The 18,701-nt window shown below is 47.7% G+C and overlaps 1 protein-coding gene across 1 annotated transcript; it reads left to right on the forward strand.

Annotated features, from left to right (window-relative positions):
* Positions 1–10,427: 10,427 nt before the first annotated feature.
* On the forward strand, positions 10,428–16,855 carry LOC118075418 (carbohydrate sulfotransferase 8-like). Its single transcript, XM_035097385.2, has 3 exons — positions 10,428–10,686; positions 12,705–12,849; positions 13,886–16,855. The coding sequence occupies exons 2-3, from the start codon at positions 12,750–12,752 to the stop codon at positions 14,689–14,691; spliced, it is 906 nt and encodes a 301-aa protein (XP_034953276.2). The 5' UTR covers positions 10,428–10,686; positions 12,705–12,749; the 3' UTR covers positions 14,692–16,855.
* The last annotated feature ends 1,846 nt before the right edge of the window (positions 16,856–18,701 follow it).

The raw sequence follows: 18,701 nt of genomic DNA on the forward strand, positions 1-18,701 counted from the left end.
AAAGAGGGAAACTCGTGAAGATTTTAGGAAAAACCACAATTTCCCATTATGTTGCTGAAGTTACCGAAACTGATGAATATGGGGACTTCATTGTAAAATTTCTAAAACGTGTTCTGTCCAAAGTTAATGAGCGGCCGAAGTTCACTCCCTCTTCTGAACCAGAAGCTTTGAGGATATTGTAAAATTATTGCCTAAACCACTCTGCTTTGGAGGAACTGCTTGTGCTTCTAAGATGGTAACATTTCCATGTTTACTTAATGAGTACAAGTTGAAGTGATGCTGACTCTTAAGAACTTTGAGATATTTTTGAAACTCTTTTGGAAGTTTATTCTGTGTAGTAAAAATGCCTTCTTTGCTCTTAAATTGGAATGGCTCAATGTGCCCCAAATGAAGGATCAATGTGCCCCACTACTGGGGCACATTGATCCATTATTTTGGAAAAATTAAATGTGATTTTTTTGTCATTTTATTCCATCAAATGTGAAACATTAACCCTTTAATTTTGTTTAGAATAGTACCTAATAAATGTTAAATTCAAAAGTTTCCTTTATGTGCATTATTTTGAGGTATGTAGAGCTTAAAGTAAAAAATGGCTCAATGTGCTCCACTTTCCCCTACTATTACCACGGGTTCAGCAAGGTTGATCCCAGTCTGGGAATCAACAAAAGAACATACAGTATTTCTTAATGGTTCAGGATGTCCAAGGGGTAAGTCTTTTATGAGAACTAATTGGCAGAATGCGGTATATTAATGCCGCGGTCTCTCTGGAAGGCTTGGGAAGAACACCTCAGTGGAGCTTGGGGAAAGGCTATGCACCCTTTTCCTCCAAAGCTAAGGGGTGGGTGGTGGTGAACAAGTCTCTCTGTGTGTGAGGGGAAGGGCAGGGGGAGAGAAGAAGAGGAAGCAGTACAAGCTGCAGTGAGGAGACCGAGACATTGAAACCAAAGCCGTGGGGACAATACAATATGCCCTTTTTTTCTAGAGATTTGTTGTGAGGGAGTGGATCTGCTGACTGATAGGCATGTTCATGCGGCTCGCCTTTATTATTGTTTATTATTTATTTCAATCACTTCCCACAGAACATCCTAAAGTGATATGACAGTAAAAAAGATATATAAAAACCATCTCAAGTCCAATATAGACTTCTGGAATTTAGATACGGTACTTAATAGACCTATTCTCCATTATTGTGTCCAGTATCCACCTGCATCAGTTATTGCGTGTTCAGACCCAGAGACACACACCCCCCCTTAATAAAAACACATTTGACTCAAATTTTAGTTTTGGTTTTTGGCAGAATTTAGGCCACAACTTTATTGATTACAGAAAGTGAGTGGTCACATAGGCTCTGGTTCAACTAGCTCCCTGCACCCTTGCAGGTAGCGCTGACCCAGGGCACCAGCATAGGTCAGCCAAGGGTGAACACCTGGATAGATGGAAAGCCGGGAACAGGCTATGTCCATCACCCAGATGTCCCCCTGGACTCAGGCACAGACACAACCCCCTCACAGGGGTTGACCAAACCATTTGAGTCCCTTTAACGGAATACCCTTTTACATAGGGATGGCGAGAATGTTCTCCCATCCCTATCACCTGAACCAGTGCCTATCTGCAACCTTACAAGTTGTGATGATTTGCTGCATGGCAGGCGAAACCCAAATGGCACCAGCCAATCAGCCAAGTGGGGAAAATTCCTCCCGTGCCCGTGACACACAACGGCATAGCAAGGTCAAGCGCAACAAAGCCATAAAAGTAGGGAGAGGTGGGCGGGTGTTCCGATTGCATGCAGCGAAAGAGGTAGCTCTGGGTCACGTGCATGGGCATATATAGGTCCCTCGATCCGTTTGGACTGCGCCCCATTGGCCAGATTGAACCCCACATCGAGGGACCTTCCAAACGGGTGTTGTGGCTGACCAATATTACCCACCCACAACACAGGGTGTCGGTCTCCAGGTCTCACCGCAACACATGCCCTCTTTGAGGGAAGACCCAATTTATCTGTACTTCCTGTCACACTGTGCATGTCCAAAGATTGCATAGACAAAACAATCTCAGCCTTCTGCTGCTTCTTGAAACTTCTCTGTTTCTGGAACAAATGATTCTCTCACACACAGAGAATATCCAACAGTCCAATACGGAGCCAGTTTCCTGATGACATGGGATTTGCCACAGATCTCTCCTGAAGTGATTGGCTGAATATATAAGGAGCAATACAACCCTTTTGGTACTCTGTTCCATTTTGGCATTGGAAAATTTAATAACTCTGATTTGCCTGCATTAATTCAGTATCCTGTCATGGTATCAAAATCCTAATTCAGCCTCAAAAATTCTTTTACATTTTCCTCTGGTCCCACATCAAGTAATGCAACATTATTTGTATCTCCACATACTTTAATCTCTGGGGCCCATCTTGAAACTTTTTATTGTATTGTGGTTTCTTACTGTAGCTAAGAATGGTTCCATTTTGAAATTTAGTAAAGAGACAGAGGGCACCCGTGTCTAGTGCCCCTTTATATTTCAGATTTTGATGATATAGACCATTGATTCTGAGAAAAGGTGCTTGATAAATGCTGTTAATCAAAGTTTTGAACTGCCAACCAAGCAGTTCGAAAGCACATTGTGAGGGACAGGGGATATCGCGAAGTCCCTCCCCTCCTGAGTTCAAGCCCATCACCGACCACAGGGGAAAGCAGAGGGAGCTCCGATTCCAGTGGGGAAGCAGGAAGTCGGGTCCGAGGCTCAGGCAAGGTAGCGGAGCCAGGGTCCCAGGTGGGACAGGAAGGGGCAAGTAAGGGGGGAAGACCCATCCCCCCAACTCCGGAATTACGCAGAAAGAGGAGGGGAAAGAGGATGGGGCTTCCAAGGCTTTTGTGTTGGGGAAAGACGCGCCAAAAGTCATTCGGAGGTTCTGATACCGACTGACCACATCACTCCGTGTAAATAGCAATGACTTCAGCACTGTAAATACGCAGCACCAATAAAAGAATAAAATGCAGAGCTGCGTAGCGTCGTTACTCTGAAGTAGCCTACTCCGGCCACTGTGACAGCAACCTCCGAATCTTTTTTTGGGCTACTTTGGAGTTGCCGGGATGAGCGTGTCAGAGGCGGAGAGATGGCGGCAGATCGCGGAGCAAGCCCAGGAAGAGCTGCAGAAGCTGTCGCTGCAGGCGCAGGGGGAATTAAAGGCAGCTAAAGAAGAGACTAAGAAGGTCCAGGACGACCGGCTACAACTTGCGGAACAGGTGAGAGCGCTTCAGGAAAGAGAGCAGCAATTAAGGGCGGTGGCGGTAGACCTCCAAAGCAAGCTGGATGCAGAGAAAGACAAGGCGGGAGGGGCCCCCCAAGTCCAAGTGCTGCCAGGAAGGAGAGCCGGGACCCTAGTAAGCAAGTTCAATGGAGACCCGAGGGAATATCATGGCTTTGAGACTGAGATCGTGTATGCTCTTGAGCTGCACCATAATGAGTTCCCCGATGATGAGCACAGGGTAGCGTTTATTGTGGAGCACCTTACCGGGGCAGCCAGGGAGTGGCTAAGACCGTTAATCGCAACCAAGAATCCTTGCATGAAAAATGTCAAACAATTTCTAGAAGGTTTGAAAACGATGTATTCGTCCGATAGTCATATGGACCAGACTAAGGAGGAACTTCATAATTTACGCCAAGGAAATATGACAGTTCGCGCATATTGGGCGAAATTCACCATGCTGGTGCACAGACTGGGGTGGGAACTTGAGTCGCCTCCTATGCAAGCTGCGTTCTACTTGGGTTTGCACGAGGAGGTGAAGGATGAGCTCTCGAGAGGTCCAAAGCCCAGTACTATGGATCAGCTGAGCAAAGCGGCTCTGGCGGTGGGGGTGAGACAGGAATCCCGGTGGAGCGACAAGCAAGCAACGCGCGCAAAGCGGGCTTGGTTCCCACGGTCGCAGGAGAAGCCACTCCCCCAACAACCCTTTCAAGCCACGCCTGGGGCCAGCCAGGACCAGGAGCCCATGCAGATTGATAGCGCGCGCGCGCGGGCTTTTCAAACCCCAGCGGCGCCAAGACGCAAGGAGGGAAGGGGCGGGAATTGCTTTCTCTGCAACTCCCCCCAGCATCTCGTCAGAGACTGCCCACATCGCAGGGAGTGGCAAGGAAAGGCGGGAACGGTGGTGCCCTCCCCCACTGACGCAGCACCACAGCAGGGAAACGGGAAAGCCTGGCTGCAGGAGACAAGGGGCAGCAGCCAGGCACAGTCAGCAGACAACAGCCCCAGCCCGCCCACCCGCACAGAGAGGAGCAGAGCCAGCCCACCCCTCCCAGAGCAGGAGTGGTTCTAGAAGTCACGCTAACGCTCCCAAATGGCTATCCCCTGACGGTCCTCGCCTTAATTGACAGTGGTGCCTCAGCCAACTTCTTCTCGAGAAACTTTGCAGAAGAGCACCAGATCCAGCTTCTGCAGCTGGATTTTCCTCTGCACGTGGCAACCATTGACGGCAGAGAGTTGCTGGGAGGGGCCATCACACATCAACCCCCCCCCCATGAGAATGACGGTGGGAAGGCACTCAGAGACGCTGGCGTTCAACGTCACCACCATCTCAGACCCCCCCATCGTCTTGGGCATGAGCTGGCTGGCGCGCCACGACCCCTCCATCAGTTGGCACCAGAGATGCATCACGTTTGGGTCGGACTTTTGTCTGGAACATTGCATGCAGCACCAACCAGGGGAGGGGCCTCCGATAGCCACAGTGGCCACCATGCATGTCAAAGGGGGTGAGGCGATACCCAAGCCGTACTGGGACCTGCAGGAGGTCTTCAGCGAAGCGGAGTCCGACCACCTACCCCCGCACAGGCCTTTTGACTGCCAGATCAACCTGGTGCCAGGGGCAACTATACCCCCAGCCAAGCTGTACGCCATGTCAGACCAGGAACTGGAGGATCTGCGCGCTTTCATCGACAAGAACCTCAAGAGGGGGTTCATCAGAGAAAGCAAGGCAGCAGGGGGCAGCCCGGTCTTCTGGGTGGACAAGAAAGACACGCAACAGCGCCGTCTTGTGGTGGATTTTAGACGGCTGAATTCAGTGACAGAGCCCGTGGCTTTCCCCATGCCCAGAGTGGACGATCTCCTGACAGCGGCACGCAGGGGCAAGATTTTCACCAAGCTGGACCTACGGGGGGCGTACAACTTGATCAGGATCCGGGAAGGCGATGAATGGAAAACCACGATGTTCACGCCTCTGGGCTCTTTTGAATATCTGGTGATGCCCTTCGGGTTGCAAGGGGGCTCAGCATGCTTCCAGGCCTTCATGCACCACGTCCTGGGGTCCCTCCTCTTCAGGAAATGCTTGGTCTTCCTGGATGACATCCTTATCTATTCCAATGACCCTGTGCAGCATGTGAAAGATGTCAGGGAGGTGTTGCAGCGCCTGAAGGAGAACCACCTGTATGTGAAGCTGGAGAAGTGCAAGTTTCACACCAAAGAGGTGGACTTCCTGGGCTACAAGCTGTCAGACAAGGGGCTGGCGATGGACAAGGACAAGGTGCAGGCCATCCTGGACTGGCACAGCCCCAGGACGAGCAAAGATGCCCAACGCCTACTAGGCTTCGCCAACTTCTACAGGAAGTTCATCAAGAATTTCTCTCGCGTTACGGCTCCCATCACTGACTGCCTGAGAGGCAAGCAGAAGTTCAGGTGGACACCAGAGGCACAAGCAGCGTTCGAAAGCCTCAAGAGGGTGTTCGCCTCAGACCAGAACCTGTTCCACGTGGTTCAGGACGCGCCCCTACGCGTTGAGACAGATGCTTCTGAAAAAGCTGTGGGCGCCATTTTGTTGCAACTGGACACCAACAGGGAGTGGAGACCCTGTGCCTTCTTCTCCAGGAAGTTGACCCAGCCAGAACGCAAATACACAGTGTTTGATAAAGAACTTCTTGCGATCCACGCGGCGTTCAAGCATTGGAGACACTTCCTGGTGGGCGCCAAGCACCCCATCCAGGTGTGCACAGACCACAAGAACCTGGAGTTCTGGAGAACTGCCAGGGTGCTAAACCAGCGGCAGATACGGTGGGCAGAGTTCTTCTCGAACTTCAACTTCTCCATCCACTACATCCCGGGAGAGCAGAATGTCAGGGCGGATGCCCTCTCCCGCAAGCCAGAGTACATGGAGGAGGAGGCGCCACCAGCACCCAGGCACATTTTCCCCCCGTCAGCATGGTCCTGCGGAGCAGCAGTGGTGAGCGAGGCAGAACTCACAGCACTGACGGCAGCGGATGAATTTGCCAACCGCATCTTCAGAGAACTGAGAGGGGGGAGGGAGCAGGCAAAAGACTTTGCAGAACGCAGGGGGCTGCTTTTCTACAAGGGTGCACTGTACCTGCCCACCACCCAGCTTAGACGTACGGTCCTCAAGCAGATGCACGACAACCCAACGGCGGGTCATTTTGGAAGGGACAAAACCGCTCACCTAGTCATGAGACACTTCTGGTGGCCAGGGGTGCGGGAAGATGTTCGAGACTATGTACGGGGCTGTGACACCTGCCAGCGGGCAAAGGTGGTCAGAGCAGCGCCACCAGGATTGCTGGAGCCCTTAGCCACACCACACAGGCCATGGGAAGTGGTGTCCATGGACTTCATCACAGATCTGCCTTCTTCCAGGGGCAAGACCGCAGTGTTGGTGGTGGTGGACCTCATGTCCAAAATGTGCCACTTTATACCGTGTGCCAGGGCGGTCTCGGCAGAAGAGACAGCCAAACTGTTTGTTGACCACGTATTCCGACTGCATGGATTACCTTTAAGGGTTATTTCGGATCGTGGCCGCCAATTTGTTTCCAGGTTCTGGCGGCGGCTCATGAACCTCCTGCAGGTGGAGGTCAGCTTGTCGACGGCTAGACACCCGCAGACCAACGGACAGGCGGAGAGGGTCAACGCCATTCTGCAGCAGTACCTGAGATGCTACGTCAGCCAGCGGCAAACAGACTGGGTGGATCGCCTGCCACTGGCAGAATTTGCCTACAACAATGCGGTGCACGTCTCCACAGGGGTGTCGCCCTTTAAGGCCAATTACGGGCGCGACCTCAGATCTTTCCCAGAGAGGGAGGGGGAGGAGGAGGAGGAGGGCCCACAGGCTGAGGATTGGGCAGAGGAACTGGAGACGGTGCACCAGCAGCTCAGAGAACACTTGGAGAGGGCCAAGGAAGCGTACAAAAAGGGGGCAGATCGCCACAGGCGACAAGGGGAGGTCATCAGGGTGGGGGACAAGGTTTGGTTGTCCTCGGAGGGCCTTCCCACCAGAGGGAGGTGCAAAAAGCTGGCACCCAGACGGCTGGGCCCCTTCACGGTCACGCAACAGGTCAACCCGGTGGCATACAGGCTGGCACTGCCAGAGGACATGAGGGTGCATCCAGTGTTTCATAGATCGCTGCTGTCGCCGTACAGGGAAAGCAGCAGGCTCCGAGACAGCGAACAAACCCCCGAGGGAGGGGGGGAGAGGGGAGGCAGGGAGCAACTAAATGAAGCCACGGCCATCCTTGATTCACGGAGAGGGGTGGGGGGCCTGGAGTACCTCATGGCATGGGAGGACGCTCCACCGTCCCAGAATGAATGGGTCCCAGCCACTCAGATACAGGAGGAATTCTTGGTGGAAGAATTTCACGCCCTCTTTCCCCACAGACCCAAGCCCTGGCACATGGAAAGGGAGGGGGAGGAGGAGGAGGCACAGGAGAGCAGCTCCCCATGGCGCTGGGAAGCGGAGTTTGAGGAATTGGGAGACGAGGTATGGGTGTCACCGAGATCCACCCAGTCAGAGGCAGAAGCAGATTGGCAGCACATCTTTACCCCCACCAGCTCGGACGCCACGGACTTTTTGGGATTCCAGTCCTCCCAGGCGGAAGGGGGGGGGCTCGAAGGACTGGGGGGAGGTGTTCACACCAACGGGCTCGGAAAGCACTGAGTTCTTAGGCTTCCAGTCGTCACCGACAACGGGGGGGGGGGACCTGAGGAGGGGAGAAGGGGAGCTTGGGAGGGGGGTGGATGTGAGGGACAGGGGATATCGCGAAGTCCCTCCCCTCCTGAGTTCAAGCCCATCACCGACCACAGGGGAAAGCAGAGGGAGCTCCGATTCCAGTGGGGAAGCAGGAAGTCGGGTCCGAGGCTCAGGCAAGGTAGCGGAGCCAGGGTCCCAGGTGGGACAGGAAGGGGCAAGTAAGGGGGGAAGACCCATCCCCCCAACTCCGGAATTACGCAGAAAGAGGAGGGGAAAGAGGATGGGGCTTCCAAGGCTTTTGTGTTGGGGAAAGACGCGCCAAAAGTCATTCGGAGGTTCTGATACCGACTGACCACATCACTCCGTGTAAATAGCAATGACTTCAGCACTGTAAATACGCAGCACCAATAAAAGAATAAAATGCAGAGCTGCGTAGCGTCGTTACTCTGAAGTAGCCTACTCCGGCCACTGTGACACACATCAAAGTGCAAGTAGATAAATAGGTACTGCTCCGGCGGGAAGGTAAACGGTGTTTCCATGCGCTGCTCTGGTTCGCCACATGACCCAGAAGCTGTACACCGGCTCCCTGGGCCAATAAAGCAAGATGAGCACTGCAACTCCAGAGTTGTCCGTGACTGGACCTAATGGTCAGGGGTCCCTTTCCCTTTACCTTTACCTTTAACCGGTTTCCGCTGCACTGGACTCTAAGCCAAGGGGGTTCCGCAGGGCATTGCAACCATGACGTAGTGAATTGAGCGGAACGGGAGGCAACTGGCAGGGGGGCAAAAGAAATTGGCCTTGGACAGGGCAATGCTGAAATTTGAAAGACTAAAGTCCGGCCCTGCTTGGGGTCATAGTAGATAGCTTGATGAAGATGTTGACCCATTGTGTGGCAGCTATAAAAAAGGGGGAAATTCCATGTTGCGAACCATAATGAAGGAAACCGAAAACTGCCGATATCATAATATGTATACAAATCTATGGTGCAACCACATTTCAAAGATTAGGTACAGTTCTGGTTGCCTCACCTCGAAATAGATATTGTACAGCTGGAAAAGATCCAGAAAAGGGCAATGAAAAGGGCAGTGCTATTTTTCTAGGGGAGAAAAGGGTGCTGGAACTCACTGTGAGCACCTCCCTTGTTCTCTTAGAATGGCAATGGCCCCCACCTGAGAGTTCTGGCAGGTTCCAGCTGAACAAAAGCCCTGATCAAGAGGATGGCGCAATTCCCCTCTGATGAAAGGTTACAGGATTTGGGACTTTTTTAATTTAGAAAAAAAGTGAGTAAGATGTAAATGATGCAAGTTTATAAAACTATTCATGGTGTAGAGCAGGGGTCCCCAGACTTACCGCGCAGCGGGCCGGAGGGCGGGGGAGTGCGCGCCCGTGCCCATGCGCACACGCACACGGTCGGGAAAAAATCGCCGAAAATCGCTTGTGCGCATGCGTATGGGCCTCCCCCGACCCGGAAGTGCATCGGAAATGACCTCTTCTGGGTCGGGAGAAGCCCATACGCATGCGCACAAAGGATTTTCGGCAATTTTTTGCAGATTTTGAAGATCGTCGCCGCGCCGCGCGCTGTAAGAGCGGGCGGCGGCAGCGGGCGGCAGGGGTCGTCGCGGGCCGGATTGGGAGGCCAATTGGGCCGAAAGCGGATAGAGGGGGGGGAATCTCCCCTGCCTCCTAACACTGGAACTCATGGACATCCAATGAAGTTGAATGTAATCAGAATGGATAAAAGAAAGTCCTTCTTCACACATAGTTGAAGTATTGAATTTGCTTCCACAGGAGGCAGTGATGATCACCAACCTAAATTATGATGATCGCCCCAGCCACTATGGGCGGCTAGATGGCTTTACAAGAGGATTAGACAAATATCCACGTGGATATTCACTCTGCAGTCTATGCATTAACTTTGCTCTCTATATTTTCTCCTCCTTGTCAGAGGGCATTGTTTGAGGGTGGCCCAGAGGGGCCTGAGCTGCGGATCTTCTATGTTGGACCTCAGGTGTATCATAGGTCCATGCGGCACTGCGGCAGTGCTTTTCAGTACCTTCTTCTCCAATCACAATTGCACTAACCAAACACTGACTATATTAATTCTTTGGGGCTATTGCATGCTTTTCTCCTCCTAAGGTAGCCTGAATATTACCTTTGTGGCTGGGCAATGCAATAATATATTGAATTACCCTTTACTGTGTGCTACTTCTTTCAGTCGCTTCTGTTGCTTGGGACTTGGTTGCTGTTTTTGTTCGTAGCAAGAGATGCTGATTTTTTTTGGGGGGGGGTTAAAAAGACTTCCACACCTCAAGTTCCATCATGCTAGGGACACCGCTCTTGTGTAAATATGAACCTGTCAGAGAGTAGCACTGAAGCCCTACAAACTCGAAAATTCAGCAAGAGGCGTGGAGCTTCAGGTCTTTGCACTGGGTGTGGGTATGAGAGAGAGAGACAGAAAAACATTGCATACAGTGCCGCATTTAAGTGGCCCTCCTTTTGTAGGAAGGAACGTCTTGTGCAATATTTGTAGCAACTGAAGAACCATAGAACGACAGCATACAATAAATTCATTTGCTCTGTGTTGTTCTGGAAGAGCTTGTGGCGACTTGTCCCCAAGTGAGCTGGAATAAGAAACCCTCTGAGACCTTGGTGCCTGTTTGACTGATGTTACAGAAAGCTGAGTGGAGGATCTGATGAAAGGAAGGAGCTTGTTCTTTAACTGGGCAAGGTGAGTAGTGGTGGAGATGGAGTCAGAGACCGGCAGGGACCTGGAACTGTCTTATGTGTTATATTCTGTATTCCAGGCAAACAAATTTTGTGCTTTTGATTTGTATACACTTATTACAAACTTTTTTTCTCGTTTGTTGCACATTAAAAACATTGCAGGTAATATAATGTGGCTATTGTAAGGAGATACAGGATGGCAGCTGTAAAGTTACCTCTTTTTTATAAAGAGTTACTGGTATAAATTAGAAAGCATTTGAATATATTCTGCGTAGCCTACAGGATACTCTTGGGAACAGCCCTCTAGAAGTGACACAGGAACAGTCAAGGAATAGCAAAAGACAAGGACTCAGGTCAAAGTTTTCCTACCTGCGCTACCATAGCACTCCTATGTACAGTAATCACTGACAATGCAGAATTGGTGGTACAAACCTACTTCCAAGTAAACATGCATACCGGTAGTATCAGGCCAGAGCTTGCTTTTTTTTCTAAAATAATGTTTAGGGGTACTCTCTTTTTGACTCAAGAAATTCACCATTTTATAGTTCAAATCAGGAAAAATAAATACAGTAAATGGACAAAAGTACAAAGATTCACAAAATGTTTAGGGGTATGCGTACCCCTGCGTACCCCCAGAAAAAAGCACTGTATCAGGCCATTAATGTTCCAGCCCTGCTATGTCTCACTGCAAGTTCTTATATTAATTCAGGATTAATTAATTTCTGGCTGAGATGGTGCTTATTTCAGCAATATTATTAACACAATCTCTCTTTTTTTAATGCTATTTTATTAATTTTCCAAAAACAACAAACAATAAAAGCAACAATACATATTCAAACATAGAAAAAGTAGAGCTGGCTTCCCCCTACTCCCTTCTCTGGTTCCATTGTTTATCAGTTTTACCCTTGCCGCACTGCTGCCCCCCCCCATAAAGTCTGCTCTTAAGTGCTAAATTGGAACAAATGACAATCCATGGAAACCCAATTGCCATTTGTTCCAATCAAGCAGGTTTTCCCAGAGGAAAGTAGTGAGGCAAATGGAAGTGTGGATAAGCTCCTGGAGAAAACAAGTTTTCACCTAGTGGCAGAACCCTATCAACACTGTGGTCATCTATGTCTCCTGGAGAAGGGAGCATTTCTTCAAGGTCCCAAATGCATGAAGGGGAAAGTAAGAATGCACAGATTGCACTCAACCCCTGTTGCCAGAGAGGAAAGTTCTATCACCATTTCATGTGCTTCCATGCACTTTGGCTCCAAAAGGTTATGTTTTGCCTAGGAAGGTAAGATAACAGAGAAGCTTGCCTGCTCGGGGCAAATATAACTTGCAAATTTCCAACCAAAATTCTCTGTTGATATGGGCAAGGTAGTGGCCCTAAGGGATGGCTGAATCTTACATCCCTGATCTCCTGTAAAGAAGTAAGCTGTAAACCAGTGTTTGTCAACCTTGCACTCCCAGATGTCACACAACAACTCCCATCATTCCCTGCCAGGTCTGGCTGGGATAGTTCGAGTCGGCAGAGCCATCTGCCATGAACTCAGGTTCATGGGTTCGAGCCTCAAGCTGAGGAAAAAAGATTCCTGAATTACAGGGAGTTGCACTAGATGATCCTTGGAATCCCTTTCAACTGGCTGATTCTATGGCTCGGTCATAAGGCAGGTTAGCCAATGGTCAAGGATGATGGGAATTGTAGTCCAACAACATCTGAGGACCCAAAGTTGAAGCAAACTCCTTGGTTGTATCGTCCGCAGCCTAGACCCTCTAAAGCAGGCACCCCCAAACTCAGCCCTCCAGATGTTTGGGGACTACAATTTCCAAGCTAACAGGACCAGTGGTCAGGGATGGTGGGAATTGTAGTCCCAAAACATCTGGAGGGCCGAGTTTGGGGATGCCTGCTCTAAAGATACAGCAGTATCTCTTAGGGACGAACCTTGGTTAATGTAGGAAAATGCAAGTGTTTTATAACAGTTGCTAATTTCTTGGTTCAACGAACGGTAACAATGTTTGCTATTTATGTTTGCCTAGAGTTCATCATAAAGGCTACAGCCGTTGGCTTGTTGGGAAAACATTATGAAGAACCTACTTGAAAAGTTGTTCATTCTCTTCCTCAGTAGTCTGCTTTGTGCTTTTCTTCTTCAGCCGTTCCATAGTTGGCAGACAGAAATAAGAGGTAAGAGTGAGGATTGCCAGATATTTAAACAGCAGAATATTGGATGGTTATGCTTAGCTTTGTTGTTCTGATTTTCTATTACATGGTTTAAATTTTCCTATAGAAAGGCAGGATAACAATGTTGAAAATGGATCAAAACTCTTAATAGTAAGTAAGTAAGGGACGCAGGCGGCGCTGTGGGTTAAATCACAGAGCCAAGGGCTTGCTGATCAGAAGGTTGGCGGTTCGAATCCCTGCGACGGGGTGAGCTCCCGTTGCTCGGTCCCAGCTCCTGCCAACCTAGCAGTTCAAAAGCACGTCAAAGTGGCAGTAGATAAATAGGGGAAGGTAAACGGCGTTTCCGTGTGCTGCTCTGGTTCGCCAGAAATGGCTTTGTCATGCTGGCCACATGACCTGGAAGCTGTACGCTGGCTCCCTCAGCCAATAATGCGAGATGAGTGCCGCAACGCCAGAGTCGGTCACGATTGGTCCTAATGGTCAGGGGTCCCTTTACCTTTAAGTAAGTACCGGTAAGGAAATAAGTAAGTGAGTAAGTAAATTTTTATTTATATCCCGCTCTCCCCAGCCAAAACCGGGCTCAGTGCAGCTAACATCAGATATCAAATACATTAAAACACAATCAAACAATTGATTAAAATACAGCTTAAAAATTAGACTCAGGATAAAATTTAATGACTGCTCAAGAATTACAACCATAGGGGTTGGGAACCTCAAGTATTCATCAGGGCCAGCTGTCCATGTTGGTCCCGCATGAGCCAATAAAATGGCCACAGAGGTAACTTACAGGGTCTCATAGAGGGGAGCTCAAACTGGGCCCAGACCAAAGGCCAGGTGGAACAGCTCCATCTTGCAGGCCCTGCGTAAGGATGTCAAGTCCTGCAGGGCCCTGGTCTCTTGGAATTTCCACCAGGCTGGGGCCAAAGCCGAAAAGACCTTGGCCCTGGTTGAGGCCAGTTTAACTTCCTTGAGGCCCTCCTTGAATTACTGATTTTCACTTCCTGGTCATGGTGTCAAAGGTCACATTTCCATTATATAGATCCTGAAAAAGATTGGCTGAGAAGGCATCGAGATCGCAAAGCCTCTTTGGACTCCATCTGCCTGAAAGATACTTTCTCAAAAGGAAAACCAAACCCTCAAGTTATGGAGCAGCTCTTTGTGGACGAGAGTCACAACTTTATCTACTGTGAAGTGCCAAAGGTGGGCTGTTCCAACTGGAAAAAAATTATTCTCCTCCTCACACTCAACCTGAGCAGGGATTCCTTAGAAGTAGATCATGGTAGAGTCCACACAACACATCTCTTAAGGAGGTTGAGTTCTTACCCTTCTGATCAGCAAGAGAAACTTCTGAACAGCAGCATTAAAGTGATGTTCACCAGGCATCCTCTGGAGAGATTGGTTTCTGCTTACAGAGACAAGCTCTTGCACTTCGAGCCTTATTACGTCTTTGTGGCAAAAAAGATCAAGACCTTGTTCAGGGGAAACCCAAATTCCACCGAGCAAGTGACTTTCCAGGAATTTGTAAAATTTGTTTTGACACAGGCCCCCAAGGATATGGACATACACTGGAAGCCAATGTTTATGCTCTGTGATCCTTGCAACATTCATTATGACATTTTGGGGAAGTACGAGACACTGGGAGAAGACGCTGACCATGTTCTCAGGAGAATTGGAGCACCAGACGATCTCCAGTATCCAGATTTTAAGGAGTACGGTACAGAGAAACGGACCGACAACAATATCACTCAGAACTACTTCAGCAAACTGAGTAAGGACCAAATGCAGAAGCTCAAGGACCTTTACTCAATTGATTTCTCTTCATTTAATTATTCTTTTCATTTTTAAAACAAAACTTTGCTGTAAGATTCAATCACAGTTCCCTTCTCTGGGTTCTCTGGTCTCCTGTCTGCTAGAGAACAGGAAGTCCCTGTGGTGGCACCCTGTCTCTGGGAAATCCCTCTTTAGGGAGATTGATCTGGCATTTTCATTGTTAACGTATGTGCTGAACTACGGTAGGAGCCTACCAAATCAGACCACTGGTGCATCTAGTTCAGCAATGCTGACACCAACTAGCAGTTGCTTTAGGGCACTACCAGATAACCTGTTTCATGAGCATTCATCCTGATTGATTTGCAGGGCACTTAAGTAACACTGGCTCTTTGATGAGTGTTCATTCTGATTTGTTTGTGGGGATGTTAGATGATGTTGCATCAAAGCAGGTGTCACCCCACAATGCATTTCCAGTGCATTTTCCTGGCATTTCCTTTATTGCAAAAAGTCCAGCTTTTGGGGGAAACAGGTTTGTTACGCAAAACATCTCAATCGACTATAATCTCACAATCTGAATTTGCCGGTGTGTGACTGAACCCCATGCAAAAAAGTGACAGTCTGGAAGTGCCCTGAAGACAGGGGGCTTTCCTAGCCCTCCCTAGAGATACTGTACCTGAGTTTGAACTTGGGACCTTCTGAATGCAAAGCAGGGACTTTATCAGTGAGCTACAGCCCTACTCCAGAGTCTATTCGATTGGTCTGCAGGTGACAGGGAATGAGCACATTTAAAGTGCATTCCCCCCTCAAAGAATTCTGGGCACTGTAGTTTGTTAAGTGTTGCTGGGAATTGGAACTCTATGAGTGGAAACTACAGTGCCCAGAATTCTTTGAGGGAAAGAACGTGCTTTGAATATTCTTTAAAAGTATACACAGCCCAGAAAAGCATTCATAAATGGTGATGAGTAGAGGCTAATCCAAGGTCTAACATTATTTCCTCATTCCTCATCTATAACGTGAAAACCACATTCTAAACACACCATGTTTGTTCCACCAACTTTCTATGGTTATGTCAGATTTAAAATTGATGTGGATTTGGCAGAAAATATTTATAGGTTTGTAGGAATACACAAACACACACACGAGAGAGAGACAGAGAGAGAGAATGAGAAAATGAGAATACTACTCAGGATCTAAGTGAATTTTCATTTTGATATATTTTAATGTATATTCTGCCACAGAACATCATTCTCTTTCTTATTTTTTAATATTTTTAATTAGTTTTCAAATACAATCCAATAATAGCCTCATTATAACAATACCAATTTATAATACAATTACTAATGCCAATCGTTCAACTACCGAATTATATAATTTAGATAAAGTGCCCCCCCCCGCATGCTAGAGTTGATGGTTGATGGTTTTCTTTACAGTGGCACCTCGGTTTAAGTACTCAATTGGTTCCAGGGAGCCATTTGCTCCCTGAAAAGTACTTAAACCGAGTGGCGCTTCCGTGTGCGCAGTGCCAATACAGCTCTTCTGCGCATGCATGGACCATGCAGATCACTTCTGCACATGCGCGCGCTGCAAACCCAGAATAAACACTTCCGGGTCCGTGGAGTACTCAGACCGAAAGTACTCAAACCACAGCAGACGTAAACCGAGGTATGACTGTATTTCTGCGTTCCAAAATCATACTAATTTCAATTAAATTCTGGTCATAATAATAATCCTATTATACAACAACTGCAATATTAATAACTTCTATTCTTCTATTTGTGTTGACACATTAAATGATTTATAAAGCTACAAGTGAGGCACTCAAACTATAACCTTGTTCTTCCTGTGTGTGGCAATTATTCTGTCCATGGTGTTTCTTCCTATCCTTGTAAAATATTGTGTTTATCTTTTCCCCGGTTGGTGCAGTTATCCATCATGCCTTGTTGTTCCAGAAATTTCTCCCTCACTCTGTTCCATGCTTCATTGTTTTGCAACTTTAACAACAGCTGCAAAAGTCACTCTGTCCCAATAAATAACCTGTTTTCGCCATTTTTACTCTCAGGCAGGGAAGAAGAGTGGTCTGTCGAACTGCAGATGACTCAGTAATGAACCTTATCAGTTCCTTAGCAAATTCACAGACTCCTTTCATCCTTCCGTCCAACTGAAGATTAATGAACAATTATACTTCCAATTAAATTAAATTCCAAGTCCTTTTAGCGTTATTCAGTTCACTCTGTAAATAACAGAGCTCAAAGTTTCCATCATAAATCTTTTACAAAAAAGAGCTTCCCTCCCCTTTTCCATTTTTTTTTACACAGATAGTTCTGTTTAATGTTATATTCCATATCTATAATCCTTCTTCTTCTGTCCTCACTTGTACAGATATACAGTGGTACCTCGGTTTAAGTAAGTACACAATTGGTTCCAAAAGTCTGTACTTAACCTGAAGCGAACTTTCCAATTGAAAGTAATGGAAAGTGGATTAATCCGTTCCAGACGGGTCCGCGGAGTACTCAACCTGAAGCGTACTTAACCTGAAGTATGAGTGTAATTGGTTCTGGAAGTCCATACTTAACCTGAAGCGTACTTAACCTGAAGCGAACTTTCCCATTGAAAGTAATGGAAAGTGGATTAATCCATTCCAGACAGGTCCACGGAGTACTTACACTGAAAGTACTCAAACCGAAGCGTACTTAAACCGAGGTATGACTGTAATTTGAACTAACATTCAGAGGAGGGTTGCCGAATCATAAATGTAGAGAAGAAAACTTTATATAAAGAAACCATAGGCTCCCCTCCCCCCACCGTCTTTTACACCGAATGAAGTCTTCTTTGAAGTTCAAACCTTAACGACCTTGCAGTTGGTTCTGTTCCGCAGTTCGTGATCTCATCTTTTCTAGTATGCACTTGTAAGGTAAAGGTAGTGGTACCTATTTATCTACTTGCATTTTGACATGCTTTCTAATTGCTAGGTTGGCAGGAGCTGGGACCGAGCAACGGGAGCTCACCCCGTCATGGGGATTTAAACTGCCGATCTTCTGATTGGCAAGCCCTAGGCTCTAGTCCTAGGTTTAACCCACAGTGCCACCCGTGTCCCTTGTTTGCACTTGTACTTTAGTCCAATTAAGCTCTAATTAACAGGAGAATATCTGCTTCTTAATGGCATTGTAGGAGGGTTTTCTGCAGGCAAAGTGCTTTTGCACTCAGTGCTTCCTGCCCCTATTCCATGCCAGAGTGAGAGCCAGGTACCAAGGCAAACTGTCCCTAGGAGGAATTTGCAAGGATAATTACCCTCAATCATCCTTGTTTTTCCTTCACCAACGATCTCCCGCTGTCATGGGAGCTGCCTCCATCAATGCAGAAGGCCAGTAAATCATTCTCATGGTGGAAAAAACACTGTGTTCGAACCAGTCTCCAAACTTATAGAAACGACAAGTTTCCCTTTGGAATGTTTAATAGACAATTGACTATAGAAAACACAGGGTAACTGCTATGATCACATATTTTAGAATAAGCCAGTGTCCAGCAATGGGAAACAAAGAAACTTGCCACTGATATTTGGAACTAGGAAAAGAATTGCCCGATCCTCTCAGATATCAGGAAAATTATCAATATGACCCATAACTAGAGATCTACCGGTAATTCATTTGGGGCTTCAGTTGCTGTGTATTTATTGTACATCAAGCAACAGCACAGCACTCCAGATTTCATTGCTAGATACTGCTCTTTCATTTAAAGTTTTTCTAAATTTCAACAGCAGCACCCGATGGTGGCTTTGATTCTTGTAGGATTAACTTTAAATGTGAATGATCTGTCCCATTCCATTTTTGCAAGATTCCCTTTCTCAAGGTAAGGTCTTCTGTACATTGTATCCCATCTCCACCTACTATCTGATCACATTTATAAAGTTATCAACAAGTTGAATGGACAGGTTTGTGACCTGTTTTTCATGTAGTATAGCTAGGTGCTGTATAATCTGAATTCATGGTGAATGCTCACCCCAGTTATTCTTACAGTGGCATTTTTCATTTCTGTGCTGTTTGAAAAAGAAATCCTACCTGCCTTAGGCCTTGCTATCTGGAATAAGT

The sequence above is a fragment of the Zootoca vivipara genome, chromosome 1 (assembly GCF_963506605.1).
Source record: "Zootoca vivipara chromosome 1, rZooViv1.1, whole genome shotgun sequence".
NCBI classification, from domain to species: Eukaryota; Metazoa; Chordata; class Lepidosauria; order Squamata; family Lacertidae; genus Zootoca; species Zootoca vivipara.

Bases quoted from the DNA above. Each gene is read 5' to 3' on its own strand.
- LOC118075418 (XM_035097385.2), top strand. From the start codon at position 12,750: ATGAAGAACCTACTTGAAAAGTTGTTCATTCTCTTCCTCAGTAGTCTG. The intron at 12,850-13,885 runs GTAAGAGTGAGG...TCCATTATATAG, and splicing joins TTGGCAGACAGAAATAAGAG to ATCCTGAAAAAGATTGGCTG.